Source organism: Bubalus bubalis, chromosome 15 (genome assembly GCF_019923935.1).
Source record: "Bubalus bubalis isolate 160015118507 breed Murrah chromosome 15, NDDB_SH_1, whole genome shotgun sequence".
NCBI lineage: Eukaryota > Metazoa > Chordata > Mammalia > Artiodactyla > Bovidae > Bubalus > Bubalus bubalis.
Window position 1 is genome coordinate 50,853,999 of NC_059171.1, and position 20,870 is coordinate 50,874,868.

General features: G+C 38.0%; 1 protein-coding gene across 14 annotated transcripts in view; it reads right to left on the reverse strand.

The window, feature by feature from the left end:
* CSPP1 (centrosome and spindle pole associated protein 1) overlaps nt 1–20,870 on the reverse strand; it is a 112,221-nt gene that overhangs the window by 18,051 nt on the left and 73,300 nt on the right. For all 14 annotated transcript variants that reach the window (XM_044928707.2, XM_045162807.1, XM_044928713.2 and 11 more), the window contains 7 exons: nt 20,419–20,531; nt 14,060–14,209; nt 13,321–13,467; nt 7,999–8,103; nt 6,242–6,308; nt 5,497–5,614; nt 1,255–1,391 (listed from right to left, as the gene is read on the reverse strand). In XM_044928707.2, coding sequence (XP_044784642.2) covers nt 1,255–1,391; nt 5,497–5,614; nt 6,242–6,308; nt 7,999–8,103; nt 13,321–13,467; nt 14,060–14,209; nt 20,419–20,531 — 837 coding nt within the window. The remainder of the gene's footprint in view (nt 1–1,254; nt 1,392–5,496; nt 5,615–6,241; nt 6,309–7,998; nt 8,104–13,320; nt 13,468–14,059; nt 14,210–20,418; nt 20,532–20,870) is intronic.

Genomic DNA, 20,870 nt, shown 5'->3' on the forward strand with positions numbered 1-20,870 from the left:
TGACCAAATTCTAAGACCTACTGGATTAATAGAACGCCTGGCATATAATAAGCAATCAATAAATGATAGCATAAAAACTATGATATATGTAATTGATGACATGTATATCTAAGTGGAAAATAAAACTGAATAACATAATTACATCTAGCTTTTATCTTTTTCATTTTAATTAAGCTCAGAAAGACTAGTAAATATACCAAATATCAACTGTTCTTATATTTAGGTGATTTGAGTAAAGAGATGTTTCCTTCTCTTTCTAAATTTTCAAAACTTCTAAAATAGATACTACTTTTAAAATGAGAAACAGAAGTAAACTCATCTGGTATAGGTTATATGACCACCATCCAACAGCCTGCCTCCTCTGCTCCCAAGGCTGCTCTGAGAGTGCTTCTGAATAAAAATCACATATAACACATTCTGGTTCCCCTACACATTTTCAGTCTCCCAGGCCTTTGTTACCCTGGCAAGCCAACTTCCCTAATTAGCTTTCTCTCCTCCTCCTTACTCCCTTCCTTCAACAATCCTTCATTTCCTCCGCTGCTCAGGCACTCTGCTCTCTTCAGCGGTTATTCCCTCCCTCCTCTATACTATAAGCCTCTTAATTCTCTAACAGCTTTCACATCAGCATCCTAACAAGTTCCTCCAGTTCCAGACCCTGTGATCCCCCCTTCCTAGCCATGCTTCTTCCAAGGGTTCTTATGCTTATTGCCTCCAACACCATGCTTCCTAATTATTCAATCCTCATTCCAAAGGTGATTGGCTTCTGACCCAATAATTCCGCCAAAAAAGGTCTATTTGAGGTCACCGCTGACCTCTGATGTGACTGACACCTTCCAATATTCACTTTACACAACCCTCCTCCCTGGCAGACTCTGTTCCCTCAGTTTCAGAACTGACATTCTCCTGCTTTTCCTCCAATCACTGACTTTTTCTTCATCTCTTTCCCAAGCTCATCTTGCTGTCCATCCTCCACTAAATGCCAGGTGCCACTCTTCACACTATGTCACTGATCTAATCCACTCCTGTGGCTTTAAGAGCTGTATGCCCTGCAAAAGAAAATAGCTACACCAAAGCTCTATCCCCACCAGACTGGTAAACTGAAGAACTAGAGTAATACAGAAGTTTTATTCATTATCACTTAAAATAGATACCATAAATGAAACTTTACTTGAGAAAAAGGATACAAATGTCTTTAAAGACCCTTGAATATGGGTAGAACACTCGGCTCTACTTTTAAAATAGCAGCATTCTTACCTCTATCTTTCAGCTCCTTAAAGTCATGAATATTCTGAGAAGAAGCAGAGTCTAAGCTCTTAGGTGACGGTCTTCTGACGGGAGCTTGTAACCGATGTCTGGCCATATCAAATACATCCATGGAACTTTCTCTTTTCCTATAGATAATAACACATTATGATAAAGGCGTTTTTATAAGAAGAAAATCTGAGTTGACATTTAACTCCCTATACAAGAAATCTGGCATCTTTCACTACAGTATATTATAAAAATTGATTCTAATAGCTGTTATTTCAATTCCCTGTATTAAAATAGGTAATTTACAAGGTCACTGTAATCTTTCAAAATGCTCGGAAGCAAAGTATCTTATTGGAAGAATAGAACGAATTAGCTTTACCTTAAAAATGTTCATGTAGTAGAAACAGTAGTCTTTGGTTAAAGAAATCAAGATTCAAAGACCAGCTCTGCTACTTACTATACGTTTGACTGCATCATCTGTGCCTAATATGAGGAACTCAATAATATTATGAATTAATTAATAAGAGATTCTTTTTGTGAAACTATTTATAAAACTAGAATAAAGAACCAACACTAAGATGTCTCTGATCACAATACACAGTGAAAACTACACCAAAGTAAAATATATTTAACCAATTCTTGCTAAATGATGGCAATTCTAACATATATTATCTAACTTAAGTTAGCATACAGAATTTACAAGGTACTTTCCAATAAATATATCTATTTATTCTTCACTAGAATCTCATGGGGTAGAAATTATTATGCAAGATTTGCAAGTGAGAAAACGGAAATGCTGCCTGGTTTCTCTTTCTTATAATGTTTTGCCAAAAAAGAGCACATATAGTCTTCAGTTTATGAATGAAAAGAAATAAAATGTCAATAATCCATTACATTTAATTGAATATGCATGTCTGGAATATGGAAAGTTGCAACAGTTAAGGCATTTATAACATCTTGAAAGTAAATATAGAAAACCAATACTGACCTATTACTTCAAAGTAGTTGACCGACTACAGAAGAATTCTTTGTTGAAAATTACCACCTTGGGTTAACATTCCATTACCTAGCCAGTCTATATCTTGACATTTCCTCACCTTGTTTACTTAGCCAGAACACGCCTAGAGAATGCTAACAAAAATCTAAGTGAAGCATAATTATGCAGGTTAACATGCTACATTAAAATCCTACCATATCCTGGACTACAGTCATAAATATCAGTATAATTGAATGCATATACAAATTGATAATATGCAAATTGATAGACACAACAATAACAGATGTTTATGACTTAGTATATATACATGTGTATATTATCTAGCTATGTCCACCAAGAGCCTGGTTTATAGACACAGTTCTCCAAGAGGAACCAGGACTCCTTAGAGAAATGGCTGATTCCAAGGCAGAGGCAAGGAATACACAAGAGGATCCTGGAGCCTCCTGCAGCAACAGAGTAAAAAAGTGCTCAAAAAACACCAGCTTCCACCTTCCATGGAATTTTCCAGGCAAGAGTACTGGAGTGGGTTGCCATTTCCTTCTCCAGGAGATCTTCCCGACCCAGGAATTGAACCCGGGTCTCCCGCAGTGTAGACACTGTAGGCAGACGCTTTACCGTCTGAGCCATGAGGGAAGTAAGCAATGCCACAAATAACACTGGATGATAACAAAAAAGTACAAAATAAATGTACATGAAACAACAGTGATATAAGTAAATGGTTGGATAACTAAACAAAGAGAGGAGAAGGGACATTCTTTCTTATAGAAGAATTCTAACAGAAGAATTCTAAATATACATAGATAACACCCTCTCCAGGAGATAAAGCTTATTCCCAGAGTGTGCTAAACTTAGTGGTTCCATCATATGCACATCTTGTACCCCCTGATACAATGTGATGAGAAGGCTACCCTGTGTTATTCTTTCCAAAACCCCTTAACCCTGGCCTAATCATGAGAAAACATCAGACAAATGTAGACTGGGGGACATTTTATAGGACAGCCAGCCAATATCTCCCTAGGCTGTCAGTCATAAAAATACAAGGAAAGATTGAAAAACTGTCCTGGATCAGAGAAGACTAGGAGACATGACAACTAAATGCAGTGTGGTGCCCTTTACTGACTAAATCCTGGAACAGAAAGAAGATACTGATAGAAGAACTGGAGAAATCCATAAAGTCTGGGATTTAGATTGTGGTTAATATTCCAATGTCAGCTTCTTAGTTGTGACAAACATCCTGTGAATGTAAGATGTTAACAATAGGGAGAACTGGGTGAGGGGTCTATAGAAACTATGTTTGCAACTTTCCTGTGATCTAAAATTATGCCAAAATAAACTTTTTTTTTTTTTAGATAAACACTCTTCAAAGAAAATGTGGTAGTTACCCACTTGCATTGATTTTACAAGCTACTAAAAGACTGCAACCTACAGTTTGAAGAATATTGCTTTAGAAAACTTATGAGGCCTTTTGGCAAAAATGATCAGAAGTGTTTGATAGTCTGTAAGCTATTTTGCTGGAACATAAATATTTCAGGAAACAATACACTGTTGAAGGAAAATATTTTTAAAACAGTTTTAAAAAGTAACTGTCTTTGGTTATTCCATCTCTGAAGTTTTCTCCTATTATTATTTTCCCTTCAAGGACCAAGCTTCTATGCCTGACGTTTTAAGACCAAAAAGGGGAGGTAAGGAGATTGTTTATTAATTGTCTAGTCTATGTATGGATATGAGAATTGGACTATAAAGAAAGCTGAGTGCCAAAGAGTTGATGCTTTTGAACTGTGATGTTGGAGAAGACTCTTGAGAGTCCCTTGGCCTGCAAGGAGATCCAACCAGTCCATCCTAAAGGAGATCAGTCCTGGGTGTTCATTGGAAGGACTGATGTTGAAGCTGAAACTCCAATACTTTGGCCACCTGATAAAAAGAGCTAACTCATTGGAAAAGACCCTGATGCTGGGAAAGGTTGAGGGCAGGAGGAGAAAGGAACGACAGAGGATGAGATGGTTGGATGGCATCACCGACTCAATGGACATGGGTTTGGGTGGACTCCGGCAGTTGGTGATGGACAGGGAGGCCTGGTGTGCTGCGGTTCATGAGGTCGCAAAGAGTCGGACACGACTGAGCTAATGAACTGAACTGAACTGAGTCTATGTCTTCTTCAACTATCACTTTCCTATCTTGGAATTCCTTATCACCTAGATTAGCTTATGAAGCAACTTCTGAATCCATCTGAGTCCTAAATTAGTCAATTATTTTTCATGCAGTGATTTCTCTGTAGTTAAGACAATCTGTCCTGAAGACAGAGCTTGAAGAATGGCCTGTTCCCACTACTGATTTGTCACTGTCTAATCCTATTAAAAATGTCATGGTTAGGGATAAGACTCTTGGTTTGCCTTAAGAAAGTCCTACTTCTTTCTTTTTTTCTTTCTTCCTCCTATCAATACTACCACTGTCATCACCACTGCCATAAACACATTACTGGCAGTACAGAGGGACAATTAAAACGCTCAACTTAAATATTTTACATTTGGTTAAATCAATATTCATTAAATATCCCATATTTTTACAGTGAATAGATTTCACAACTGTAATGAAACATTTTATGAAGGCAACTTTATCTACATAAAATTCAAGAATGTGAATTAAATAGCATATTAGCTAAAAGAAAGAGCTCTTGTGCCAAAAAAGAAAAGAAAGAAAATATACCATATACTACAAACACAAAGAGACTAAAGATATCACACATTATTTTGTATTAGTTGTACTGAGTCCCTCCCTTGCTTGTTGCTTGTGAAATGTGCTTAGTCATGTCTGACTCTTTGTGACCCCACAGACCACAGCCTGACAGGCTCCTCTGTGCATGGGTTTCCCAGGCAAGAATACTGGAGTGGGTTGCCATTTCCTCCTCCAGGGGATCTTCCTGACCCAAGGATCAAACCCATGTCTCCTGCGTCTCCTGTATCGGCAGGCCAATTCTTTACCACTAGAACCACCTAGTGAGTCCCTCCACTAGACTATAATTATTTAGCTTATTTCTTCTGGGGGGATGGGGGTGGAGAGCTATTTTCAATCATTACAATTTCACCAATAATCCATTAAACACCTTTTTCAAGCTTGCAAAAGTCTAATAGATGAGGGTTTATGATAATTAATCCTGTTCCAAAACTGTAAAATTGCTGGACAGATTCTGATTCCTGATTCTGACAGAAAAGAATACAAGAACAGACAAAACTATGGAATTCAGAACTTGCCTTATATGAACGTCGTCGTCACTATCAATGTGTAGTAACCGCCCCTGCAGACGTCGCTCTTCACTACGAAGCTGTTTTCTCATTTCTGATAATTCCATAATTACATTTTTTTTCTCCTCTGAAAATTCCCATCAATAAGTGAAAAATAAGAGAGGTACATGAATAAAAGGTTAAACACTAAACATAACCTGACTTATAAAGCTAAAATGCTCAGTTATATTTTTATGGAAAGTTATTTTTAAGGCTGTATATATAGATGTATTGTATGGACATTATTAAGCGTTAATAATAACATTAACCCATAAACACACTTCTGACAATACAAGAATTTCAAACATTTAGAAACATTCCTGAGGGGAGGGAGAGACTGCCTTCCCCTATTAAGGGGCAGCAAAATGGGAGTTCCTTTGTGATGATACACAAAGGAAGGATGTGTATGATACACAAGGTTACAATTCTGTAACCTTGATTGTGTGGTAGTTACACAATTTACACATGATAAAAATGCACAGAACTACACACACAAACACATAAATTAGTGTAAGTGAAACCAGACGCAGGTCCGTAGAGCATGCCAATGTCAATTTCCTGGTTGTGATACTGCACCACTGAGGGAAGCTACGGGGAGGATGCACAGCACCTCTCTGTACTATTTTGCAATATTCTGTGATTCTTATTTTTCAGAACAATAAAAAGTTAGAAAAAAGGAAACAGTCTAGATTACAGGTTTAATAGTCAGCTCTACCTTCTGCACGAAGCTGGTTTTTCCTGGCAGGTACCGGAGGAGATTGTGCCATGGACATGGAACTGTCCTGTTTAACAATCACGACAAAGATAAAGTCAGTATATGTCTTCCCTACTCAGAAGCTTTAAAAGAGGAACTAAAAAAATAAAACAAAAAACATAAGAGGAACCAGATTCCCAACCAATCTATCTATAAACTTACCTACATCTGTTTTTTCTTCCCACTGCAATGGGAGCGGCCTTGCCCCAGCCAAAGACAGTACACTCACCTGTGCTCTGTATCTGACAGGGGACCCCCACCTCCTCCATCCCTGACTCTTCTTTCTCTACCACCTTTCTATCAGGCTGTGCTTAAAAAACTAACCTCACCCTTCATCACTCACTATCTATCATCCATTCTCTCCTTCCTTCACAGCCATTCTTTAAAAAAAAAAAAAAAAAAAAGTATGTGCAGTAGTATGGCACCTGCTTCCTTATTCCCATTCACTCCTCACCTCGCAGCTACTGCCTTTGCAGCTCCTACCAAGTGATCACTCAGCAATGCATTCTATGGGCATTTTAAGCCCTTGTTTTACTTGGCTAGTAGCAACTACTATCATTGACACTTTATTTCCTTGCTATAAGTGGTGATAATTCTCTACTGTTAGATCCTCAGCCCTCTACTTCCCCTGAACACACACGAGACAATCGTACTACTTAGGCAGTAATGTTAGTAGTTTACAAACTACAAATCCGGTGCAGAGCTCTTTCCTTGGCCACGACCTGTATTTTCAACTGCCTACCCTATAAAGTCGTCATTGACTCCGACCCACCACACAGAGTCAGTATACCACTATCTGTGTTTCACAAACATCTTGAAGTTGTCACCCTTTCTCAGTTCTTAATGTCACTGCCACTGTTTAGGTCCTCAAAATCACATCTGAACTTCTGCAAAAGCATCTTAACTTTACAGTTTTGCTCCACCTCCATGATGCATCTCCATACCACTGCCTGAGAGAACATTATGCAAGACAACCACGGCCGTGTCATTTTCCTACTTAAAACATTACATGAACACCATACATGACCACAGACCTACTAAATCAGAACCACAGAGGGTGGGGTTGAGGAAGACATTCTAATACATTCCTTTGTCTATTCTAGTAATTGGCCTCTTTGATATCCTATAGAATGAAGTCAAGCCCCTCAGCACTCCATACAACACCCTGCATGTGTTCTAACCTTCACCTCCCCTACGTCATGGTCAGGCATTATCAGGCCAGACCAAATCATGTATTCTCCATGCTGCCACGTGGCTTACAGTTCCCTCCAAGATTCTGCATGTGCTGGAAGCTGCTCTTCCTCATCCTCTTTTTGGCAAATTCCTACTCACTCTTCAAGAGTCAACTCAAGGATCAACCCTTTCTGGAACATTTTCCTGGCTGTCTTTTAATTGTAATTCAGTCTAAAGTACAAGGGACTTTATTAGTGTAACTACAACTAGCTAGTAGATATATCATCAAAGAAAAAGCCTTCCTGAGGGACCTGAACAAGAGCCACATGCTAAATTATGAGCTGTCAAAAGAATTTAAACTTTGGGGCACCAAAGTTTAATCATTTATAAGTATTACCATTTACAACTGAAGAAACAGACAAATTAATGTAAACATTACCTATGTTTCAGATCTGAAAAAAGTAATCTAGCTAATTAGGATGAATAAGAAAATCGCATTCAATCCCCTTAATCTTAGATGAACAATCAAAAGAAAAAACATATACCTGAGTAAAGGAAGTTATAATGCTGTCAACTGAAGGAGGTCTTTGGAGTCTGCTTGCAATCTTATTCTGAAGAGCAGGAACCACAGGAGAAGGCTGTCTCAAGTGCTAATGTGGGGAGAGGGACGGGAAATATATATATATATATGCATATACACACATACTCCCCAACATATGTCTATGTGTGTATACACATACCCCAACATGTTTGTGTGTGCATACACACACATATACATGTATACATGTATACGTACACATATGCAAACACACACAACCCTAATAGTTAACAAGACCACCAAAGAGGTTGCTTTAATTTAATAAAATATTTACCAAAAAATCTATAAAAATATTAGATCATTATGTTGTGCACTCAAAACCAATATATTAATATTGTAAATCAACTACCTTCCATTAAAAAACATATCTACCCAAGAAGTCAGAAATTAAACTAGGTAAGATCAAATATATTGGTTAGGATAAACAAATGGATTTACATATCCTTATTAAAGAATATGACTATCAGATTAGGATTAAAAAATTCAACAAACTGAAGTAAAGCATTAGCATACCAGATATTGGGAAAGTAGCAAAAACAAAAAATATAGCCAAAGTAAAAAACTGTCTTAATAATAAAAAGATATAGGATAAAACAAAAAAGAAACAAAAACCCTTTCTGAGAAAATCATATAAATCAGCTCAAATCAGTCTCTAAAATCTAGATTCCCTTGTCACCAGGAACATCAAGGGTCTGAGCAGAGCTCTGCATCTCCATGAGAGAAGAAAACAGGGTTTCAGATCATTGTGTAATAAAGCTAACAGCTCCCAACTTCATATTAAAATCAAAATGCTGGAAACACAAATACTCCCAACAAAACGCAATAATGATTGGCTGGGTAAAAATTTAAATGTGTATTTCTAAAGGTGGATGTTAAATTGTTCATTCTGCATAGTACAAAATCAAATATTACTTTCACTAATGACTAATACAATTAGAAATATAGGAGAGACAAAATTTAAAAAGAAACTCTAGGTGACCACAAGCAGAAGTATAGCAACAAATTAAACCTTCTAAAGGACTGCAAAGAATGAAGCAAAGAAAGCATAGTCTACATAACGAACAATTAACTGTCAAGGAAACAAAAACAAACAAAAAAGTCAGAAATTCAATTAATATGATCAAATACGTTGGCTATGATAAACATAAATGGATTCAATGTCTCATTAAGATTATAACTCAGATTAGGATAAAAAACAAATTCCAACTAATTAAAATATACAGACTAAAAATTAAAAATGCAGACAAAAAAGTAAAAACTAAAAGAGTAGACAAATATATTTTAGGCCTACATATATTAAAAAATAACAGCTAGCAATAATAATTTCAAAATTGAGGGTAAAATGCATTAAAAGGAACAAAGCTGCTCTAAAACTTTCTGATATATCACAATTAAACTATAAAACAGTCATAAAATTACATATCCCTATATGCAGGTCAGGAAGCAACAGTTAGAACTGGACATGGAACAACAGACTGGTTCCAAATAGGAAAAGGAGTACGTCAAGGCTGTATATTGTCACCCTGCTTATTTAACTTATATGCAGAGTACATCATGAGAAACACTGGGCTGGAAGAAGCACAAGCTGGAATCAAGACTGCTGGGAGAAATATCAATAACCTCAGATATGCAGATGACACCACCCTTATGGCAGAAAGTGAAGAGGAACTCAAAAGCCTCTTGATGAAAGTGAAAGAGGAGGGTGAAAAAGTTGGCTTAAAGCTCAACATTCAGAAAACGAAGATCATGGCATCTGGTTCCATCACTTCATGGGAAATAGATGGGGAAACGGTGGAAACAGTGTCAGACTTCATTTTTTTGGGCTCCAAAATCACTGCAGATGGTGACTGCAGCCATGAAATTAAAAGACACTTACTCCTTGGAAGAAAAGTTATGACCAACCTAGATAGCATATTCAAAAGCAAAGACATTACTTTGCCAACAAAGGTCCATCTAGTCAAGGCTATGGTTTTTCCTGTGGTCATTTATGGATGTGAGAGTTGGACTGTGAAGAAAGCTGAGCGCCAAAGAATTGATGCTTTTGAACTGTGGTGTTGGAGAAGACTCTTTGAGAGTCCCTTGGACTGCAAGGAGATCCAACCAGTCCATTCTGAAGGAGATCAGTCCTGGGTGTTCTTTGGAAGGAATGATGCTAAAGCTGAAACTCCAGTACTTTGGCCACCTCATGCAAAGAGTTGACTCATTGAAAAAGACTCTGATGCTGGGAGGGATTGGGGGCAGGAGGAAAAGGGGACGACAGAGGATGAGATGGCTGGATGGCATCGCTGACTCGATGGACGTGAGTCTGAGTGAACTCCGGGAGTTGGTGATGGACAGGGAGGCCTGGCGTGCTGCGATTCATGGGGTCGCAAAGAGTCGGACACAACTGAGCTACTGAACTGAACTGAAGCATTTTTTTAGGTGTAATAAGTGGCAGAAGCAGAACTGTGAAAAACAACTTTCATTTTCAAATAATCAATTTTACAATAAAATATTCTCTGCTTTCCATTCAATTCTGCTATAAACCAAACACTGCTCTAAAAAACAAACTTTATCAATTAAAAATGTGAGTGATATGACACTTGACTGATATATTTTAAAAGGCTGAGAAAATATATATCCAATTATATATCCTAAGAATGAAGGATATTAGCCTTATGTTCCTGGAACACTGAAAATAGAACAAAAATATAGATCTGACTCATAGATTTCCCTTTAAACAATATTTCAGAAAATTCAAATTGTGAATACTTATTTCTATAACCATAAAACCTGGGGGTGAGAAATTCAAAGAGTATATTTGCCCCAGTCAGAAATGGCTCACGTTATCTGCAGAAGATTATATATTGAACAGTGTACCAAAACACACCATAAATACACCAGAGCAGCACACTCAGTTAGGTTCAGTTCAGTCGCTCAGTTGTGTCCGACTCTTTGCAACCCCATGAATCGCAGCATGCCAGGCCTCCCTGTCCATCACCATCTCCCGGAGTTCACTCAGACTCACGTCCATCGAGTCAGTGATGCCATCCAGCCATCTCATCCTCTGTTGTCCCCTTCTCCTCCTGCCCCCAATCCCTCCCAGCATCAGAGTCTTTTCCAATGAGTCAACTCTTCACATGAGGTGGCCAAAGTACTGGAGTTTCAGCTTTAGCATCATTCCTTCCAAAGAAATCCCAGGGCTGATCTCCTTCAGAATGGACTGGTTGGATCTCCTTGCAGTCCAAGGGACTCTCAAGAGTCTTCTCCAACACCACAGTTCAAAAGCATCAATTCTTTGGCGCTCAGTCTTCTTCACAGTCCAACTCGCACATCCATACATGACCACAGGAAAAACCATAGCCTTGACTAGATGAACCTTTGTTGGCAAAGTAATGTCTCTGCTTTTGAATATGCTATCTAGGTTGGTCATAACTTTTCTTCCAAGGAGTAAGCGTCTTTTAATTTCATGGCTGCAGTCACCATCTGCAGTGATTTTGGAGCCCAGAAAAATAAAGTCTGACACTGTTTCCACCGTTTCCCCATCTATTTCCCATGAAGTGATGGGACCGGATGCCATGATCTTCGTTTTCTGAATGTTGAGCTTTAAGCCAACTTTTTCACTCTCCTCTTTCACCTTCATCAAGAGGCTTCTTAGTTCCTCTTCACTTTCTGCCATAAGGGTGGTGTCATCTGCATATCTGAGGTTATTGATATTTCTCCCGGCAATCTTGATTCCAGCTTATGCTTCTTCCAGCCCAGCATTTCTCATGATGTACTCCACATATAAGTTAAATAAGCAGGGTGACAATATACAGCCTTGACGTACTCCTTTTCCTATTTGGAACCAGTCTGTTGTTCCAAGTAATCTTTTTGTCAACTCTACTTAGAAGAAATAATGTCTGCATAAATCTAAATTTCTGAAAACAATATTTTCAAAATTAAATTGGGCTAAACCTATAAGATATGGGGTTTTCCAACATATGGTTCACAAGCCAACTGCATCCAAACCGCTATGCGTTACTAAATCACACTTAGTAAATCAGATACTGCTGAGAAAGACTGAGGGCAGGAGGAGAAGGGGCAGACAGAGGATGAGATGCTTGGATGGCATCACCGACTCAACAGACATAAGTTTGAGCAAACTCCAGGAGACAGTGAAGAAGAGGGAAGCCTGGTGTGCTGCAGTCCGTGGGGTCAAAGAGGTAGACATGACTTAGTGACTGAACAACAACAAATCAGTTACACTGTAGATGAGACCAGGAAGATGAATTTTTATTAAGTCCCTAGTGATACTATGGGCTCAGTGGTAAGAATCTGCCTGCCAATGCAGGAGATGTGGGCTCGATTCGTGCGCCAGGAAGATCCCCTGGAGAAGCAAATGGCAACCCACTCCAGTATTCTTGCCTGGGAAATCCCACGGACAGACGAGTCTGTGGGCTACAGTCCATGGGGTTGCACAACAGATGGACATGACTAAATTTTAAATACAGCTATGAAATATAAGCAGAGATATGAACTGGATTTTCATAAGGGCCAACTGATTTTCTAGAGAGAAAACACCTGTCTAATAACTTAGATTCATGCACCTAAGGGTGAATCAACCCCCATCTCAGAAACATGGACTTCAAATCAATCTGCAGTGAGCCACAAGTTTCTTTTTTAATTTCCAATCCATCATGGACAGATGCATAAAAGAGTAAGAATGAATTATAGTTGATCCTTGAACAATGCAGGTTTGAATCACAAAGGTCTACTTCCACAGAGAGATTTTTCTGTATCAAATGCTGCAGTACTACAGGCAGTGGTGGGCTGATTACACAGACATGTAGGAACTGCAAGTATGGAGGGCCAATTATCAATTACACACATGGATTAACCCCTGGGCTTGGTTCAAGGGTCAACTGTACTAGTTAAATAAAAACTTTTAACAGATGTTACAAAATCCAAACCCAACTTTTTTTTTTTTAAACAGATTCAACAGACATTAAATTATAATGACAAATTGCTATGAAAGTTTCCAAACACTTTCAATCTTATCAGGAACAGTTCATAGGGTGCTGGTCTATGGACCATGGGAACAAGACTACTCTGTTCCCAGCAGGGAAAATACCACAAAGCACAGTGACATCATCTAGTACAGAAGTTCAGTGCACTGCACCCAGAAAAGCACCATGATGAAAGTAGACACAAAAGCACCTCCTGTGCTCTCTTTTTGCTGACCACTCTACTTTTACAGGGAAAATGGGTTAAACAATGGGTTCCACAGACATTTTTGTCTGAAACTTACCTTTGTATCTTCCCCAATCACGTTTTCTCTTTCATAGTAGTGCTGAAGTTGTAGGTTATGTTTTTCTTCTTCTTCTTTCTTCTTTCTTTCTGCTTCTTTTCGTCTTTCTTCAGCTAACCGAATAAGCTCTTCGTTTTTCAGTCTTTGCTTTAAAATAAAGAAAAAATACATACTCCATACACACATTCAGTTCATTCATATTTGTGTGAAATAAAGAGATAAAACGGAGGGTATAGATGATATGTCCTCATGTCATTCAGTTGTGTCCAATTCTTTGCAACCCCTTTGGACTATAGCCCACTAGGCTCATCTGGCCATGGGATTTTCTAGGCAAGAATACTGGAGTGGGTTGCCATTTCCTCCTCCAGGGGATCTTCTCGACCCAGGGATCAAACCTGTGTCTCCTGCACTGCAGGCAGATTCTTTACTGCTGAGTTATCAAGGAAGCCCATAGATGACATACTGGTCTGCTTAATAATAAAATATTAGGCATCTAAAATATTACAACATGCTAGTCAGTCTAAACTATTTTTTGGCTATAAAAAAAGTCATCATTTATCTCTTTTCTTAATTTAGTATTTCATTTTTATAAAATAACATCTACAAATGCATAATGATCTGCTATTTTCTAAATGTACTCCAAGACTGTTCTCCTTTGTGAGTAATAGGTATCTTTTCAAGTCAAAGTAAGGAGTTCACTCTCAGACTAAGCAGAAAAAGAGAGTAGGAAAAAACGCACCTCCTCCTCTTTCTCCCTTTTCTTTTCCTGCTCCTCTTCATACTCTTGCTGGATTCGAGCTCTCTGTTCTGCAAGCCGTTTTTCTTCTTTTTCTTCAGCAATTCTTAATCTCTCTCGCTCTGCTTCTTCTCTTTGCTTCTTTTCCTCAATCTAAAGAATTAAATCTAGTTATTATTTTCTAAAACTACTGAAAAGTTAGAATACCACTTAATTTACCCTTTTATCCTATGAATTCAACCTTTATATCCTGCTTTTGTAAATAAGTTCCTAAATTTTTCAGTTTCCTGTATTGTACTAGAGAGGCCCCATGATATAATGATAAGAGCTCTAAGTAAAATTCCAGCTCCCACAGACCTTATGAAACTTTCTGGTTCAGTTTTGTCATTTGGTAAAAAGAGTTACTAATGTCTATATCTCAAAGTACTGCTCAAAGATTGAAATGAAAATATGTATGTAAAAAACATAAAAGTTCCTATGTAGAAGGCCCAATACTTAGTAATTAATGATTATGTTATTCTATAATGACTACTACTACTATGTCTCAAAGTTCCTTGCGACTAGTGTCCTGAAACAGCAGTGAAATGTTTTAGCAACCATTTTTAAGCAGAAATCCCTAGAATAGCCTTTATTTCCTTTCTAATGACGAGATGTAAGGTATATGAAGATGTCAGCTACAAGGATTCATAATTAAGTTTTGTTTGAATGCCACCTGCAACCTGCAGTGCTGAGTATTCTAGGTGAATATTATAAGGCAAAGCCTAAGATGTGACAGGAAGAAGACTCTGAGAGATAGTCTACATCCTTCATGAATGAGACAGAGAAGAATGACAGCATGGGACCTGAGGATTCATGATGCTGGTTTAAGGATATCAATAAATTTTTATCCCTCTTAAGTATGGACTGATCATGACTATTCACAATATTTTAAGAGTTCTTGTCTGCATTTCCTCTAGTCTCAAGGTTGCTATATTTACTGCTGTCAAACTTTTGAGCTATAAGAACTCCAGTCTTCTTACCTATGCCACAACTTTACACGCTAGGGCTTTTTCCAACATTTATCACAAACCTTTTAAATATGTACAGTCCTAATATTTAGGACTAAGTGGTGTGTATGTAATCACCTCCTCAATTACAATAGCCCTAAAGAAAACATCATTCATGAACCATACAATAAAACCACACACTGAACACTCAGTTCCCTTTCTTTCCTCCATGAAAAAAATAATCACAATCACCAGGTCACTTCACCATTAATGGGTCACAATCATAAATGATCTCACACCTAATGAATTCACAGAAATATCATTCCAACAAAAATGCCACACAGCTCTTCAACAGAAAGAGAAAAGTTATTGCTCAGGTCAATGGTTTGCAAACCATATAATACAAAAGTAGTTCAATGGTCCTGCAAATAGTTTATTAAACTTGCTAATTATTTTTAAAGTTGCAGTTTAAAATGACATCTAAACACTCACATGTATTATTCACCAAATTTGAAGCACATGAAGACTTCTGCTGCACTAAAACTAATAATGGTATAACTTTTTTAGTGTTAAAACCTATTTATGCAGACATGGAGCTAAGGCTTCCTTTGAATCTTTATGCACAGATCTGAACATTTTGTAACATTTCTTTTAACACTTAAGTTTAGGGATTCTTTTTGTCTGACACTATATTGTTGATATTAATAAATACCATTTAGCTATTTTACATTTTTTTGGAGCTCTGGAATAGATTTTGTTTGGAGGGAAAGCAGGAGATTTTAACAGACTCCTAAAAGAAAAATACAAAAACCACCATTTTATAGGCTGGGAGAACTGAAGGTTGCACTTATTCTGAAACTAGTAAGTCAAAGTTTCCCACAATACTACTAGTTTTTTCCCAGAAGAAAGACACTGGAGAGTGTGGAATCTCTAGGTATGACACTTAAAGTCAGGACACTTGGGGTCAACGTGCTAGGTCTGCCACCACAGGTGAGCCTCAGCCTTTTATTGGTCTTAAAATAAAAATAGTAATACCTTCCTCAGAGAGTTGTGAGGTTTAATAAGAAAATATATTTAAACCTATCTTACAAACAACAAAAGACTACAAAATGACAAGATTTCTTTCTTTTTCCCTAAATTCTACCCTCAGTTCAGTCAGTCAGTCACATCCAACTCTTTGCAACTCCAAGGACTGCAGCAAGCCAGGCTTCCCTGTCTATCACCAACTCCCGGAGCTTGCTTAAATTCATGTCCATCGAGTTGGTGATGCCAGCCAACTATCTCACTCTCTGTCATCCCCTTCTCTTCCTGCCTTCAATCTTTCCCAGCATCAGGGTCTTTTCCAATGAATCAGTTCTTCCCATCAGGCGGCCAAAGTACTGGAGCTTCAATTTCAGCATCAGTCCTTCCAATGAATATACAGGACTGATCTCCTTTAGGATGGACTGGTTCAATCTGCTTACAGTCCAAGGGACTCTCAAGAGTCTTCTCCAACACCACAGTTGAAAAGCATCAATTCTTCAGTGCTGAGCTTTCTTTATGGTTCCACTCTCACATCTATACATGGCAACTGGGAAAACCATAGCATTGACTAGATGGACTTTTGTTGGCAAAGTAATGTCTCTGCTTTTTAATATGCTGTCTAGGTTGGTCATAACTTTCCTTCCAAGGAATAAGTGTCTTTTAATTTCATGGCTGCAATCACCATCTGCAGTGATTTTGGAGCCCCAAAAAATAAAGTCTGATGCTGTTTCCACTATTCCCCCATCTATTTGCCATGAAGTGATGGGACCAGATGCCATGATCTTCATTTTCTGAATGTTGAGCTTTAAGCCAACTTTTTCACTCTCCGCTTTCATTTTCATCAAGAGGCTCTTTGGTTTCTCTTCACTTTCTGCCATAAGGGTGGTGTCATCTGCATATCTGAGGTTATTGATATTTCTCCCGGCAATCTTGATTCTAGCTTGTGCTTCCTCCAGCCCAGCGTTTCTCATGATGTACTCTGCATAGAAGTTAAATAAAGCAGGGTGACAATATATAGCCTTGACGGACTCCTTTTCCTATTTGGAACAGTCTGTTGTTCCATGTCTAGCTCTAACTGTTGCTTCCTGACCTGCATATAGGTTTCTCAAGAGGCAGGTCAGGTGGTCTGGTATTTCCTCCCATCTCTCTCAGAATTTTCCACAGTTTATTGTGATCCACACAGTCAAAGGCTTTGGCATAGTCAATAAAGCAGAAATAGATGTTTTTTTGGAACTCTCTTGCTTTTTCAATGATCCAGTGGATGTTGGCAATTTGATCTCTGGTTCCTCTGCCTTTTCTAAAACCAGCTTGAACATCTGGAAATTCACAGTTCACATATTGCTGAAGCCTGGCTTGGAGAATTTTAAGCATTACTTTACTAGCATGTGAGATGAGTGCAATTGTGCAGCAGTTTCAGTATTCTTTGGCATTGCCTTTCTTTGGGATTGCAATGAAAACCGACCTTTTCCAGTCCTGTGGCCACTGCTGAGTTTTCCAAATTTGCTGGCATATTGAGTGCAGCACTTTCACAGCGTCATCTTTTATTATTTGAAATAGCTCCACTGGAATTTCATCACCTCCACTAGCTTTGTTCATAGTGACGCTTCCTAAGGCCCACATGACTTTACATTCCAGGATGTCTGGCTCTAGGTGAGTGATCACACCGTCGTGATTATCTGGGTCATGAAGATCTTTTTTGTACCGTTCTTCTGTGTATTCTTGCCACCTCTTCTTAATATCTTCTGCTTCTGTTTGGTCCATACCCTTTCTGTCCTTTATTGAGCCCATCTTTGCATAAAATGTTCCCTTGGTATCTCTAATTTTCTTGAAGAGATCTCTAGTCTTCCCATTCTATTGTTTTCCTCTATTTCTTTGCATTGATCTCTGAGGAAGGCTTTCTTATCTTTCCTTGCTGTTCTTTGGAACTCTGCATTCAAATGGGTATGTCTTTCCTCTTCTCCTTTGCTTTTCGCTTCTTTTCACAGCTATTTGTAAGGTCTCCTCAGACAGCCATTTTGCTTTTTTGCATTTCTTTTTCTTGGAGATGGTCTTGATCCTTGTCTCCTGTACAATGTCACGAACCTCTGTCCATAGTTCATCAGGTACTCTGTCTATCACATCTAGTCCCTTAACTCTTATTTCTCACTTCCACTGTATAGTCATAAGGGATTTGATTGGGTCATACCTGAATGGTCTAGTGGTTTTCTTCACTTTCTTCAACTTCAGTCTGAATTTGTCAATAAGGAGTTTGTGATCTGAGCCATACTCAGCTCCTGGTCTTATTTTTGCTGAGTGTATAGAGCTTCTCCATCTTTGGCTGCAAATAATATAATCAATCTGATTTTGTTGTTGACCATCTGGTGATGTCCATGTGTAGAGTCTTCTCTTGTGTTGCTGGAAGATGTGTAGAGTCTTCTCTTGTGTTGTTGGAAGAGGGTGTTTGCTATGACCAGTGTGTTCTCTTGGCAGAATTCTATTAGCCTTTGCCCTGCTTCATTCTGTACTCCAAGGCCATATTTGCCTGTTACTCCAGCTGTTTCTTGACTTTCTACTTTTGCATTCCAATCCCCTATAATGAAAAGGACATCTTTTGGGGATATTAGTTTTAGAAAGTCTTGTAGGTCTTCATAGAACTGTTCAACTTCAGCTTCTTCAGCATTACTGGTCGGGGCATAGACTTGGATTACTGTGATACTGAATGGTTTGCCTTGGAAACGAACAGAGATCATTCTGTTGTTTCTGAGATTGCATCCCAGTACTGCATTTTGGACTCTTTTGTTGACCATAATAGCTATTCCATTTCTTCTAAGGATTCATGCCCACAGTAGTAGATATAATGGTCATCTGAGTTAAATTCATCCATTCCAGTCCACCTTAGTTCACTGATTCCTAGAATGTCGATGTTCACTCTTGTCATCTCCTTTTCGACCACTTCCAATTTGCCTTGCTTAATGGACCTAACACTCCAGGTTCCTATGCAATATTGGTCTTTACAGAATCGAACCTTGCTTCTATCACCAGTCCCATCCACAACTGGGTGTTGTTTTTGCTTTGGCTCCATCCCTTCATTCTTTCTGGAGTTATTTCTCCACTGATCTCCAGTAGCATATTGGGCACCTACTGACCTGGGGAGTTCATCTTTTAGTGTCTTATCTTTTTGCCTTTTCTGTTTATGGGGTTCTCAAGGCAAGAATACTGAAGTGGTTTGCCATTCTCTTCTCCAGTGGACCACATTCTGTCAGACCTCTCCACCATGACCCATCTGTCTTGGGTGGCCCCACACAGTATGGCTTAGTTTCACTGAGTTAGACAAGGCTGTGGTCCATGTGATCAGATTGGCTAGTTGTCTGTGACCCATGCTTCCAGTCCTTTAAATCCACCCAAAATACTTCAACAGTATTGCCAGATCAATTATCCTTAAGACCACATCCATTATGTCACTGCCTTATTTAAGAGTCCATAATAATTAGGATCAGAAAGATGGCATATTTGAGTAGACTCTCTTTAAGAAGAATTTAAGAGGCTGGGATCAGACTGGATAGCCTTAAGTGTCAGACTAAGGAATATGGACATTTTATTTAGAAAAGCTATTGACAGATTTTAAATAAAGAAGAAAAGTGTGAGAAATTATATCAAAGGAGGATTAACCTGGGCAAAGGATTAATCTGACACTGGGTTGTAAGTGTGGGTATGGAAGGGAGGATGGTAAGAAGAGAAAATATTGTGAGCCCACTATGGGCAGGTACCTCATTCACCTCAGGCTCCATCCCAAGGGTGGACACAGTATAAGAGTTCAATAAACCCATTTGCTTAATAAACACCTGATGCTCAAGTGTCTTCCTCTGGGCATTTCTAGTGTTTTAAATGCAATTTGCTTACACACATAAATGAAGCAAATAAATACAAAATGTGAGAGTATTTTTAATATTTCCTTACAAACTAAACAACTGAGTCAAGAATATAAAGTCATTTAGAAAAAAACTATTTCTATTAACACATAAACATCTAGAAAGATTCATTTTATGCCTGATAGGTGAACATTTTAAGAGTTTCAGTTTTAGAAATTCCAGCACTCTCTAACAATTAATGATTTAACAAAATTTTAAAAAGATTAAGTCAACTGGTATACCTAACATGTCTCCTTATTCCTTTTTCATATATAAGTAAAACAGTATAATAATATAAATTAAATAATATAATTTCTATCTAATATGAATTAGATATTTTAGATAACTGCACGGCATTTTAGAATTTATTCTAAATTTAAGAGGATTTTATCTTGTGGATAAAATCTTTGCAAGTTTATTAAAACTTTTATGAAACTTTGAAACCATGATCAAATAAGCATTTCACCTGAAAACGAAGAAAATTCTTGTATAATTCCTGCTGTTTAATCTGAAGTTCAGTTGGAGGCTCACTAAAAATATTTCCCCGAGCAAAAGGAGAGCTCTGTGTTTGCATATGACCTTGGAAAGGAAATTTTGCAAAAACATACCATTAGCCAGTGCTTAGAAAACATAAAGGTTAAAGAATAAAGACTTTGCTAAATAAATTCAAATTTTGAAAAAAGGCACTAAATATGGAAGCCCAGAGGCTAAACTCGGAAGACGACCAAGATTAGAATCTAAAGACCAGATGAAAAGAGAGGGAAAAAATGGTGAAACTAAAAAAATTAATACACAGTTGAAAAATCATAATATAGCTATATCTGAAAGTCATCAAGGAAACATAAAAGTTAGTAACCTAAGCAACTCTCACTGCAGCAAAGGCTTTAAAATAAAATTTATAAAGCACACATTTAAGTT